The sequence below is a fragment of the Rattus rattus genome, chromosome 18 (assembly GCF_011064425.1).
Source record: "Rattus rattus isolate New Zealand chromosome 18, Rrattus_CSIRO_v1, whole genome shotgun sequence".
Classification (NCBI taxonomy): Eukaryota; Metazoa; Chordata; class Mammalia; order Rodentia; family Muridae; genus Rattus; species Rattus rattus.
In genome coordinates, this window is record NC_046171.1 from 7,616,246 (window position 1) to 7,628,386 (window position 12,141).

The window sequence follows — 12,141 nt, forward strand, 5'->3', positions numbered from 1 at the left end:
GTTCCCGGGAGCAGCAGGAGTGTGTCAGCTCCAGCCAGGCCCTGGGTCCTGGTGGGCAGAGGGATGCGTCTGTCTGGGTCTGTCTCTGGCATGGTGCCAGGCCTGAGTCATGCTGTTCTGCCGCCAGCTCCCTTCCTCCCCGCTCACCTCACTGCACTGCGCTGTGGCTACAGAGCCCGCCCTGGCCCCGCCCTGGCTTTCGCTACATCGTGTGGCCCTGGGTTGGCATGAATGGAAGAGGGCCAGGGGCTGCCTGTCCTCAACCCCTTGCTAAGAGCCTCCCTCTCACGCTACTGAGGCCCAGTTAATTATAGCTCTGACCTAAGTGCCCTGTGACGCCACACCCGGGCCAGCACTGCCCAGGAGACCCAGCAACCAGGTAGGAGAGGCCTGAGGAGACTTCCTATCCGTGGGGCAGGGCCGGGGCTCAGCCTGGTGTAGGAAAAGAACCTTGAGGATCCTCCTGTGCTCTGAGGGCAGGTGTGCGCTCTGTTGGCCTCACAGGCCCGTGGGTTGTGTGGGTTGCAGGTTCAGGGTGGGGAGCCAGGCTGGTTTAGATGGGGCACCTGAAGCAAGGCAGGAAGTGGGCACCAGGTGCCGGGGAGACAGCAAGACCTGCCCTGGAATTGGTGGCTTCCTTTCCCCGCGAGGTGCTTCTGTTCCCTAGGTCCATGTTTCAGCCATGCTCCCTGTGGAGGTCCCCCTGTCCCAGCTGGGCCCCCCAGTACTGCTGCTCCAGCTGCTGTTACCCCCAACATCTGCCTTCTTTCCCAACATCTGGAGCCTTCTGGCTGCCCCTGGCTCCGTCACTCACCAAGACCTGACTGAGGAGGCTGCACTCAATGTCACCCTTGAGCTCTTTCTGGAACAGCCACCCCCAGGCCGACCGCACCTCCATCTAGAGGACTACAGGGTGAGCAACCCTGTGTCCTCTCCCACCCTTAGGTTTTACAGTTCCCCGGGGTTTCTCAGAGGGCCCTTGTCAAGAGGAGGCTCACCTTTGACCTGCTCATTTCCACACTCCTCCCTCTGCAATTCTGGTCCTGAAATTCTGAGTCCCCCCGCCAGTCTTGGAAAAGTCTGTACCAAGGGGGATGTGGTGGCACACACGGGTAACCCCGGCACTTGATTAAGGAGATCTGTGGTTGGTTTAAGTAAGGCCAGCGTGGGCTACACAGTGCCAGGTCAGCCAGTCCAAATCTGCTGCTCCCTCGTGGGACCCTTCACCCTCTATTCCTACCGAGCCTTGAGTGCCAGTTGCTAAGGCACTTCAGGGAGTGGTAGAACCCAAGCGGCCTCTGGAGTCTCTTTCCCTAACCACTCTTGTCAGGGCCGGACCCTCCTCGCCGATGATATCTTTGCTGCCTACTTTGGATCAGGGTTTTCTTCCCGGAGGTTCAGAGCGGCTTTAGGAGAGGTGTCTCGTGCCAATGCAGCCCAAGACTTCCTGCCAGCTTCCAAGAGCAACCCCGACCTGCACTTCGATGCTGAACGGCTGGTCCAGGGGCGCACTCGCCTGGAGGGGGCCCTTCGGGAAACCCTGGTGGCCGCCAGAGCCCTAGAGTATACACTGGCTCGACAGCGTCTAGGGGCTGCACTTCATGCCCTGCAGGTGACTCTCTGAGCTTTTAACCTGCCTCCCCCTCCTCCAGGAGGATGGAGCACATCCCTCCTAAGCTGGCACTTCCTCTGTCCTGCTGGAGTGACTACAAAGGGGAGAAGAAGACCAGGAGGTGGGGGTGTTAGTTTAATCCTAGGGATCTCCCTAGAAAGTCTGTGGCTTAGACTCCAAGACAGAAAGGCTGGTGTGCGTCCATTTGAGCAAAGCTCTTTTCTAGACCATTCGAGCAGGAGAAGCAGGGGGGACACTTTCTGGGTGGGGACACCAGCTCAGGGTATGTGGGCTGCCGGGCAGGGTGTTGGGCTCTGGGTGACATATCAAGATGTTGGCCCTGACTAGATCATATCCGTACCTTGTTCCCCCTTTCTTCTCTCCTGGGGACCAGGATTTCTATAGCCACAGCAACTGGGTGGAGCTGGGGGAGCGGCAGCCACACCCTCACCTCCTCTGGCCAAGGCGGGAACTCTGGAGCCTGGCCCAAGGTATGGCCTTGATCCAGTATGGAGGTGGGAGCTCAGGGAGCCTCCTGTCCTCATGCACCCATTACCTTGTGGAGTCTCAGGATGGGGTGGTGCTTTATCCCCGCAAGGGTGGAGCTTCCACAGTCTAGCTAATGGCTACACGGGTTCTGTGGCTTTCTCGGCCAGACACAGGGACGCATCCAGGACCAGCTCAGACCTCAGAGTGGTCTTGCACGTGGCCTTTTCCGCCCACCCATGCCAGCCCTGTGGCTTTCTCCCGAAGCCCCCTCATGCTTCCATCTCACTGGGGGCTGCATTCTGTCCACTCTACAATCATGGCCTGCCTGTGGTTCACAGGGAGCAGAATCCCCAAAGGATTGGTACCCACACTTGTGGATTGTGCACATCGGGCCCCAGTCTCAGATGTCCAAATGCTGACCCTGAGGTTTAGTGCGGAAAACCTGGCCAAGGTGTCTGTGGCCTTTTCTGTCTTTCCAGCTGAGAGGAAGATGTTAGGGATTAATCCGGCAGGCTGAGGCTCAGATTTCAGCCCCTGCCCTCTGTTCCCAGTGGGCGATCCTACCTGCTCTGACTGCGAGGGGCTGAGCTGCCCTGGGAACATGATGAACTTGACAATGCTCACCTCTGGCTACTTTGGAACGAATCCCCCCAAACCTCCAGGTACCTGATTTGAAGGCTCCCAGAAGGAAGTCACTTTCTTTGACTTTAACACAGGGTCCTGGTTGTATCCCCGTAGGAGAGGGTGGTATAATAAAAACAGAAGGGGTGGATAAAGGCTGAGGTACAGAGAGAGAGACTCTGATGACTCTAGTTGTCACTATTTCCTGATGCCCTCATGCTGAGGGGTGAGAAGGCCACACCAGGTCAGAAAGGGTCCCCATAGTCTTTAGTAGGCACTGACCCTTACACGCCAGATCTCTTTCCTTAATCTAGGGAAATGTAGCCATGGGGGTCGTTTTGACCAGAGCAGCTCCCAGCCACCCCGGGGAGGCATCAACAAGGACAGCACATCCCCAAGCTTCTCCCCGCACCATAGGCTGCACCTCCAGGCTGCAGAAGTGGCACTGCTAGCTTCCATCGAGGCCCTCAGCCTCCTGCGAAGCCGCCTGGGAACCAGGGGGTTCTCCAGGTGGGTGACCTCGTGGAGACGGGTTCCCTGATTGGTCAGTGCTCCTGCCTGCGGGAACTGAGGAGCTGGGCACTGGGGACAAGAGCAGAACCTTCGCTGAGTCTCTGACGTGAACCACAGGCTGCTGGACATCACCCCCGCTTCCAGCCTGAGCTTCGTCCTGGACACCACAGGCAGTATGGGCGAGGAGATCAATGCAGCCAAGATCCAGGCTCGCCGCATAGTGGAGCAGCGGCAAGGCAGCCCCATGGAGCCTGTTTCCTACATCCTGGTGCCCTTCCATGACCCAGGTAGGGGTGGTCTACAGGGATGGTGGAGGGAATGAGGGCCCAGGACAGAGGCTGGAGACCCCCAGTGAGGAGGTGGGCCCAGGGCCATTCTACCTGTTGTCCTGAGTGAGCCTCACTGGGTACCTGTGTCCGTGGAGAAGATAAGTAACTGCCTCCACTGTCTCTAAAATGGTAGGGGGCGGGGAGGTTTCACAAGTCCAGTGCCTGCTTAGGCACGTGCCTCTGGCTTCCTTAGATTTCTGTGCTAATATACCTTTTGGGTACATTTTGTTTAAAAATGTGGGTGTCTGTTTCGCCTTCTTCATGTTGGTCTGCACACACATACACACACACACACACACACACAGCACACACCCACATGCACACACACACACACAGACACACATGCACACACAAGCATGCACGCAAAATGCAGAAACACTCATACATACAGAAACACACAAACACACACATACATACACACACAAACACACACACATGCACACGCACTGCACACATATGCACACATATGAAGGACAGGAAAGGGTGTCAGACCCCCCAGAACTTGAGTTGCAGGTGGTCCTTGAGTCGCCTGATATGATGGAGTAGAACTCAGGTCCTTGCAACAGGGCAGGGACAGCGAGCCCTTCCCCGCTGAGCCAGCTCTCCAAGTTGCTCCTGAGGTCAAAGATGAAGGAGGGCCTGTTGTGTGGGGAGGTTAGAGATTACTAATCCTACTTCTTTATCCCCCTGAGCCCAAAGTCAGCTTTCCTGGCCGGGCCCCACTAGTCATACGGCACCCTTGGGCTGCTTCATCATCCGTGAAATGGCCAGTCCGTGCCTGTTTATCCTCCTGGTCGAGAACTCCTGCAGGGGGTAGTGTCTGACCTTGAGTAGGGACTTACTGTGTGCTCTGTGGACACTGAGTCAATAATGTGTTAGCACTGCGTCAGGGCCCCCTTCTATGCTTTACAAATGCATGGCTCCTTCAGCTCTCCCAAGGAGCCTCCCCAGTGAGTACAGTCCTTTTCTCTCTCGTTAATCTTTAAAGGTGGGGGCTGGAGAAATGGCTCAGCAGTTAAGAGCACTTGCTACTCTCACAGGTCCTGCGTTTGAGTATTGTTATCCCCTTGGGAAGGAGGCTCACAGCTTCCTCAGCCTTGTATTCTCATTCACCTGACTTTCCTTTCTGCCCAGGGTTCGGCCCTGTCTTTACAACCAGTGACCCTGACAGCTTCTGGCAGAAACTCACCGAGATCCATGCCTTGGGAGGTGGAGATGAGCCGGAGATGTGCCTGTCTGCCCTGGAGGTCTGCCGGCTCCCTCTCCTGCCCCTCCCTCTTATCCTGCCCCTCCCTCTTATCCTGCACTTCCAGACCCTGCCACCAGGGGGAGCCAGAGCTACACACCGGCTCCCTTGTCTTCTTGGGCAGCCTCAGTTCCACCAGCTTCCTTCCCGGGTTGCTCCCTTGCTCTCTGCCCTCCCTTGGCTCTACCCACTCCCCTGTTACCACCATCTTAAACATGAGCCTTTATTTCTCCTTGCCAGCTAGCCCTGCTGCATACACCTCCCCTCTCAGACATCTTCGTCTTCACTGACGCCTCCCCCAAGGACGCTTTTCTTACCAACCGGGTGGAATCCCTGACTCGGGAGAGGCGCTGCAGGGTGAGCTGTGTTAGCAACCTGAATACGGGGAAAGAGGGCGTCCTCACGGAAGGTCACCCCACATCTTTAACATGCTCCAGAGTGGGAGGCCACGCCCTTAGCAAAACTGAACTGAGTATACTGAACGGGTCCAATAAACTATTCAAAGAACCGGTGATGAGGGTCTCTGTAGACACCAGCAGCGTGGACTGAAACCAAATGAAGCAAGAAGGTAGCAGTGTTGTTTCAAGCTTCTAGAATCTGACCCTGGTTGGTTTATTTTAGGCGTATTAAAATGTTCAGTGCAACTCTGGGGAAAGGTTTCCTGGAAAACTATCACCAGGAAGCTTTGGGAAGAGCATGTGACCTCTTCCTTAAGACTGGGAAACATTATTCAAGATAAAGAAGGCCTAGTGAGGGGTTGGGGATTTAGCTCAGTGGTAGAGCGCTTGCCTAAGAAGCGCAAGGCCCTGGGTTCGGTCCCCAGCTCCGAAAAAAAAACCAAAAAAAAAAAAAAAAAAAAAAGAATGCCTAGTGAGGAAGAGTCTGGGATAAACAGGGCAGTCTGGGTGAGACCTGGCCCCACAGTTAGATAGCACAGAGCACGGGCTATGAACTGCGTCTACTCCCACTTCCCGGGAGGATAGACACCTCTTCTGTGGAGGAGACAACCATTCCTGGTTTCTGTAGAGCTTCTCTGTGAACACAAGGACCTTTTCCCGTCTGCCTCCGGCAAACAAGGGTGGGCTTGGCTCCGTGGTGTTTACATCTGAGGCCCTGGGTCTAATCCTTAGTGCAACACACAAGAAGTAAATGCCAATATAGACAGAATTCAAAGCAAAGCTGGGAAGTGAATCTCAGAAACTCCCTCTGAAACATGATATGTGTTCTCCCACCCAGCACATCAGTGGGGGGCCGGGGGGGGCAGCTCTAGAAAAAGTGGGGCTGAAAGACCTTCATTAGCCAAGGCAGGCTGAGGTGCTTGGCTACACCAAGTACTGGGTTGTCACTTGGCCACAGGTCACGTTCCTAGTAACCGAAGACCCATCGAGGGCTCAGGGTCGAGGACGGCGAGAGGCCTTGTCTCCTTCTCGCTTTGAACCATACGAAGCAATAGCCCTGGCATCGGGGGGAGAGGTGATCTTTACCAAAGACCAGCACATCCGGGATGTGGCTGCCATTGTTGGGGAGAGCATGGCTGGTCTGGTGAGTGAGTAGAGGCCAGAGGGATCCATGCCCTTAGCCAGAGCTGAGGTCCAAGATGCCGTGTGCCTTCTTAAAGGAGTTCTGACAGAGGTCAGGAAGGGACTCTTCTCTTCCCAGAGACCCATGCTTCTTACCATTCACCCTGCCTTTCATGTCAATAACTGTACGCTGGCCTCTAGGGCTGCAGTGGAAAATCAGTTTTTTGTTTGTTTGTTTGGTTGGTTGGCTTTTTAGATTTTTTTTTCTTTTTTTTTTTTTTGGAGCTGGGGACCGAACCCAGGTCCTTGAGCTTGCTAGGCAAGCGCTCTACCACTGAGCTAAATCCCCAACCCCTAGATTTGTTTTTGAGACAAGGTCTCATTATGTAGTCCTGGCTAGCTTGGAAGTCACTCTGTGTAGACCAGGCTGGACTTGAACTCACAGAGATCTGCCTGCCTCTGCCTCCCTGGCACTGGGATTAAAAGTATGAACCAGCACACCTGGTCCTTCAGCATCTTTGAAAGCAGAACGAGAAAGATGGCCTCATTCTAAATCCCTCACCTCCAGCTGTGTCACCAAGCACAGTCCCTGGTCCATCCCGTGCCCCAGCGCTGACCTCCCTCCTCCCTGTGTGAGGCAGTCCTCCCATCTCCCTCCTCTGCCTTTGCTCCCCCTCCCCCATGCTTTCCCTCGATCTCTGCTTTGGTCCCGATCATATCTCCAGGTGACTCTTCCCCTGGAGCCTCCCATCTTCACCCCCGGGGAGCCCTGTGTGTTCGCCGTGGACAGTCTGCTCTCGCAAGTCACAGTCCGGATGCACGGGGACATCAGTGGCTTCTGGATCAAGAGCCCTGCAGGTACTCTCTGACATGGGGCTCAAGGCAGATCGGAAATCCGAGAGTAAAGAACAGGAGGGGGACTGTGCAGAGAGAAAAGAATTACCTCTTGTGACAGTGTCTTGTCCCCATCCAAGGGGTGTCCCAGGGCCCAGAGGAGGGCATAGGTCCTCTGGGCCACACTCGTCGCTTTGGGCAGTTCTGGACAGTGACCATGACTGACCCCCCTCAGACAGGGTCTTGGGAGATCCAGGTAGCAGCTGAGGGAACCCCCCGGGTGAGAGTACAAGGTAAGGAGAGAGGGTTCCTGGGCACAGCAGTGGTGAGCAGTGGTGGCTCTGGTCCTCTCAAAGTCTCAGACGGTTTCCTCTCCCAGCCCAGACCTCTCTGGACTTCCTGTTTCATTTCGGGATCTCTGCAGAGGATGGACCCCACCCTGGCCTCTACCCCCTGACTCAGCCAGTTGCAGGTACAGTGCTGTTCAGCGACCTCCGCCCCCTTGGTCCACTGCACGTGTAACTGCGTGTAAATGAACACGTGTGTCTTGTTTGATGAGTAAGGAACACTAACATTCCGGCCTGATGGGCTTCACGTGGCCACCCATGACCCTGCCCAGTTCGAGAGGAGACCAGTCATTCCTCTTTCCCTGCACCTCCTCCAGTTTCATGTAGACCAATGTCTTTGCCTGTCACCTCAGGTCTTCAGACCCAGCTGCTGGTGGAAGTGACAGGGCTCGTCTCTAGACAGAAACTTGGAGATGGCCAGCCACAGTTTTCCCATGCTGTCCTTCGAAGGGTCCCAGAGGGCACTCATCTGGGCCGGGTGTCCTTGGAGCCCGTGGGACCCCCGGAGCGAGGCCTCCTTGCTGCCTCGCTACCGCCCACACTGCTGTCTGTCTCTGTACCCTTCTCCCTGGAGCTGGCTGGCCAGGATGTAGGGGGACAGGGTCTGCGGAGGTCTGCTCCCCAGCCTTGCAGTGTGGCTCCCGTGCTTCTGGAGGTGAGGAGACCTATGGGCAGGGCTGGGGAGATTAGAACCAGCTATTCTGACCTGCCCTTCCCTACAGCTCAGTGGCCCGCCAGATTTCTTGACTCCGGGCAGCAAGGCCCCTCTCAGCCTCCACATCGCCAGCTTCTCTGGCCCCCAGGATCTTGATCTTAGGTCATCCGTGAACCCTAGCTTCTCCCTCACCTCCAACCTCTCCAGGTGAGTCTTCTCTGCACCTCTGCTTGGGTTCTGGTTCCACTTGATCCGTACTTCAGGGGCTGGGGCTCAAGGACGTGACCCTCAGACCTCAATCCTGTCCTATGCGTGGCTTCACCCCCTGGCTGTGACCCACCAGGAACCTTCTGTCTGACTTGAGGCTGTCCACTCTTCAGGGCTCGCCTGGGACTGAACGAGTCTGCCTGGGGACGCCTGTGGCTAGAGGTCCCAGATTCAGCAGCCCCTGACACTACTGTGACTGTGACTGTGACTGCAGTGGGTCAGGGAGCCAGCCAGGTGCCCCCAACCCATGCCTTCCTCCGGCTCCTGGTGCTGGCCCAGTCCTCAGAGGTGAAGTGCGTCCTCCCCCTCTTCAGCTGCCAGAGCCTGGTGGGTGGAGGCTCAGCACTGGTCACCTTCTCTCTCCTCTCCACAGGACCAACTGGAGGACCCTACCCACTCTGCTGTCCCTGTGCTGCCCCCAGCCACCCCTGCCCTGCTTCCTTCCACTTTGGTGACTCGGGGCAGAGCTGGGAGAGGGACGACCGGCAAAACCTGGTGGGGGACAGTTGGAGGTGTGCTGTTCCTGCTAGGCTGCACTTCCTGGTAACACAGGGACAGGGCATCAGCCCCATTTTCAGTCTGCCCTATGGGTGGGATGCTCACGTGGCTTCAGAGCCCTGCCCTGCCTACCTGGTGTGGGGATTTTTTTTTTTAAGATCTATTTATTTATTATATCCATAATGTTCTGCACATATATATAAATATCTGCATGTCAGAAGAGGGCACCAGATCTCATTACAGATGGTTGTGAGCCACCATGTGGTTGCTGGGAATTGAACTCAGGTCCTCTGGAAGAGCAATCAGTGGTCTCAACCTCTGAGCCATCTCTCCAGCCCAGGGATTTTTCTTCTATCACATTTGTCCCTTATCTTTCTTTAGACCAGGCTGGCCTCACAGACCTGCCTCTGCGTGTCTTCCTACCGCAGGGATCAAAGGCATGCACTGCCGCTGCCTGGCTCCTTTGTCTTTCTAAGACGAGTAGACCGGTGTGCACAGGTGGTACAACTTGTAGTCCCTGTAACAGGAAACACTGCTGCTGTGAGTTCAAGGCCAGCCTGAGCTATGAGACCCTAGCTCAAAAACATCAATCAAACATACACACACACACACAGGATTGGGATCTAGGATGATGGGTTTCCCTTGGGGTGCTTTTCCTAACCCCAACGGGAACCAAACCAAAGGCTTTTCTTTTCTTTCTTTCTCTCTCTCTTTTTTTTTTTTTTTTTTTTTTTTTTTTTGAAGAGCTGCTGTTTATTCCAGAAGCAGAGCAGGGCAGGGGCACCAGAAAGTACAATTTTCCTTTAAATTCCAGGGCAGCTTTTTTAGCTTAGTTTTGCTTCAAGCTGAAGGAGAGTCTCCTTGATCACGCCTCCTCCCCAAATACACTGAAGAAAGACAGGGCTTTGTACGTGGCATGGGGGAGAGGGAGGGCAAGGGACGGCAAGGAGGTGCGGTGGACACTTTTAGGAGTTGCAGGAACACTCTACTGAGTTGTCTGAATTTCTCAGCCTGGAGCCACTGGCTGCTGAATGAAGATTAAATAGATGAGGGGGGCAGGGGCAGGGGACTCTGACTCCAACCCCACTCCTTACACCAGTGCAGGGAGGGGAGGGTTTACACAAGGGTAGGCCCCTTTGCTCCTGGTGGGGGAGCCTGGCTGACCACCTCTCCCGTTCGCTGGCTGACTCCTTCCTGCTGCTTTGACAACTCCTGAAAGAGAGAGAACCAGCCTGGCACCCGCCACTCACCCTGTGGGTTTGTCAGCCACGGCTCAACACCCCTCAGTTTACCCATCGCTGCCACAAGTTCTCTGCCTTGGCATTCCCTCCTGGCCCTGGGCTGCACAGGAATCAGCTTTTCCAGTGGATACGGGCAAGGCCGAATCAACCTGACTCCACAAGCCCCCTCCCCGAAGTCTAGAAATTAAGAACAATAAACTCACCTTCTGAATCAGACTGCGCAAACAAGCATTCACCTTTTGAATCCTGGTTAGCTGAGGGGCGGCGGTCTCTGAGTGTGAGTCCATCAGAAAGCCCTAAAGGGGTTGGAGGGTGACCGTGTGCTGGAAACAGGTCCTTCTGCCACCTCTTCACCACCGGCCTCTCTCCTCATCAGAGACCCTCCTTCCAGAACCCTTCCAGACAGATGGAAAAGCCAGCCCTCCCTCTCTACGTCTACCTCTTTTTTTTTTTTTTTTTTCTTTCTTTTTTTCGGAGCTGGGGACCGAACCCAGGGCCTTGCACCTGCTAGGCAAGCGCTCTACCACTGAGCTAAATCCCCAACCCCCTATGTCCACCTCTTAACATTTCAGTTCCTTTCAAACTGCCTGGAACCCTCCCCACCCTACCCCGACTCCTGTTCCTTATGGATCCTCTCTGACCATCCCCTGCCCTGTAGAGACACCCAGGCCACTCTCCTGCTCTCTGTGGGGTGCTTAGATGGAGTCCCTTTGAATGGAATGCAGACTGGCCTCTTCCAGCACAATGAACACTGGTGGCCATCCTGTCATTCCAATGCTTTTCCAGTTCATGAGCCCTGCCTGTTAACCCTCCCCTTTCCAGAGCAGACAGTGAGGTCCACATGCTCCCTGCTTCTCCCTCCCCAACTCATGCACAGATGGCTGCCCCCTACCTCACCAAGGGCCCCCAGCTGCAGCTGCCGTTGCTGTGTTTCCCTCAGACGGTCTGCAAACCAGGCTTGGCTATGCTCCAGCAGCTCCAGGCCCTGCCACAGAGCATCTTGTTCCCTCTCCAGAGCCTGCATCATCTGCAGCTGGCTTAGACGAGAGACACAGACCAAAACTTCTCACTATTAGCCGGACCCTAGATATGGTGATCTCACTATCTGGTCACTAAGGGTGAGCTCGGACTCTCCACTGAGGACTTCAACGGCAAGGGACACAGGGAGAAAGTCTGTGGGTCCTCAGAGTTGAGAGGAAATATATCAAGGGCAGATCAGGGGAGGGGATGTCCTAAGACCGAGTTGGTCTAGTACTCACCCAGAGGAAGAAGTTCTGGGCCCCTGGGTCTTGACGGCTTGTCCCCAGGGGTAGCAGCAGAACAGTGTAGGGCGCTTGCACCAGGGGTAGTTCACCAGGACCTGGGCTCTCCATGGCTCTCAAGTGGGAAGGGCGGAGCCAGGGCTGGTCCCTCCCCAACCCATCTTCTACCCATCCTGCCTTGTCTTTTAGCCTGTGAGGCCAGGACAGTCCTTAAGGCAAGAGATAGATAGCCCCCCTTAACCGTGTGTCAACCTTCATTCTTTTTTGTACAGTCTGTTGGAAGTAGCTTGTCCTTGTTGAGTCCCAAGGACAGAATCTGAATTTATTTAAATTTTTATCTTTTTGAGTCAGGGTCTCCCTACATAGCCTAGCCAGCCTGGAACTCGCTCTGTAGACCAGGCTGGCCTCAGAGATCCACCTGCCTTTGTTCTCCTGGTGCTAGAATTAAAGGTGTGCACCATCATACCTGCATTCCCGACTAAATGTATGTCTCTATTAATTAGTCTGTGTGTCCCCATGAGTTTGTGTGTATTCCGTGTGCCCCAGAGCCCACTGAGACTAGAAGAGGGCGTTAAATCCCTTGGAATTGGAGTGACCGCACAGTTGTAAACCACCATGTGGTTCTTGGAACCAAACCCACTTTCTCTGCAAGAGCAGCCAGTGCTCCTAACCACTGAGCCCAGCCCAACTGTCACTGTATTTCTGAG

General features: G+C 55.2%; 2 protein-coding genes across 2 annotated transcripts; one reads left to right on the forward strand and one right to left on the reverse strand.

Annotated features, from left to right (window-relative positions):
- The first annotated feature begins 217 nt into the window (after positions 1–217).
- Vwa7 (von Willebrand factor A domain containing 7) lies at positions 218–9,069 on the forward strand. Its single transcript, XM_032888741.1, has 17 exons — positions 218–379; positions 668–913; positions 1,331–1,612; positions 2,007–2,103; positions 2,653–2,763; positions 3,037–3,232; positions 3,353–3,522; positions 4,699–4,811; positions 5,051–5,167; positions 6,167–6,352; positions 7,056–7,188; positions 7,305–7,457; positions 7,544–7,636; positions 7,865–8,166; positions 8,234–8,373; positions 8,547–8,721; positions 8,807–9,069. The coding sequence occupies exons 2-17, from the start codon at positions 683–685 to the stop codon at positions 8,978–8,980; spliced, it is 2,673 nt and encodes an 890-aa protein (XP_032744632.1). The 5' UTR covers positions 218–379; positions 668–682; the 3' UTR covers positions 8,981–9,069.
- A 603-nt stretch (positions 9,070–9,672) lies between these two features.
- Sapcd1 (suppressor APC domain containing 1) lies at positions 9,673–11,608 on the reverse strand. Its single transcript, XM_032888740.1, has 4 exons — positions 11,432–11,608; positions 11,065–11,205; positions 10,376–10,468; positions 9,673–10,143 (listed from the first exon to the last, which is right to left on the reverse strand). The coding sequence occupies exons 1-4, from the start codon at positions 11,543–11,545 to the stop codon at positions 10,048–10,050; spliced, it is 444 nt and encodes a 147-aa protein (XP_032744631.1). The 5' UTR covers positions 11,546–11,608; the 3' UTR covers positions 9,673–10,047.
- Between the last annotated feature and the right edge of the window lie 533 nt (positions 11,609–12,141).

Coding starts and splice junctions, on each gene's coding strand:
- Vwa7 (XM_032888741.1), top strand. CDS start 683: ATGCTCCCTGTGGAGGTCCCCCTGTCCCAGCTGGGCCCCCCAGTACTG. Junction 914..1,330: donor TCCATCTAGAGGACTACAGG/GTGAGCAACCCT, acceptor CACTCTTGTCAG/GGCCGGACCCTCCTCGCCGA. Junction 3,233..3,352: donor GGAACCAGGGGGTTCTCCAG/GTGGGTGACCTC, acceptor CGTGAACCACAG/GCTGCTGGACATCACCCCCG.
- Sapcd1 (XM_032888740.1), bottom strand. CDS start 11,545: ATGGAGAGCCCAGGTCCTGGTGAACTACCCCTGGTGCAAGCGCCCTAC. Junction 11,206..11,431: donor CCCAGAACTTCTTCCTCTGG/GTGAGTACTAGA, acceptor CGTCTAAGCCAG/CTGCAGATGATGCAGGCTCT. Junction 10,469..11,064: donor AGCTGGGGGCCCTTGGTGAG/GTAGGGGGCAGC, acceptor CAACCCCTTTAG/GGCTTTCTGATGGACTCACA.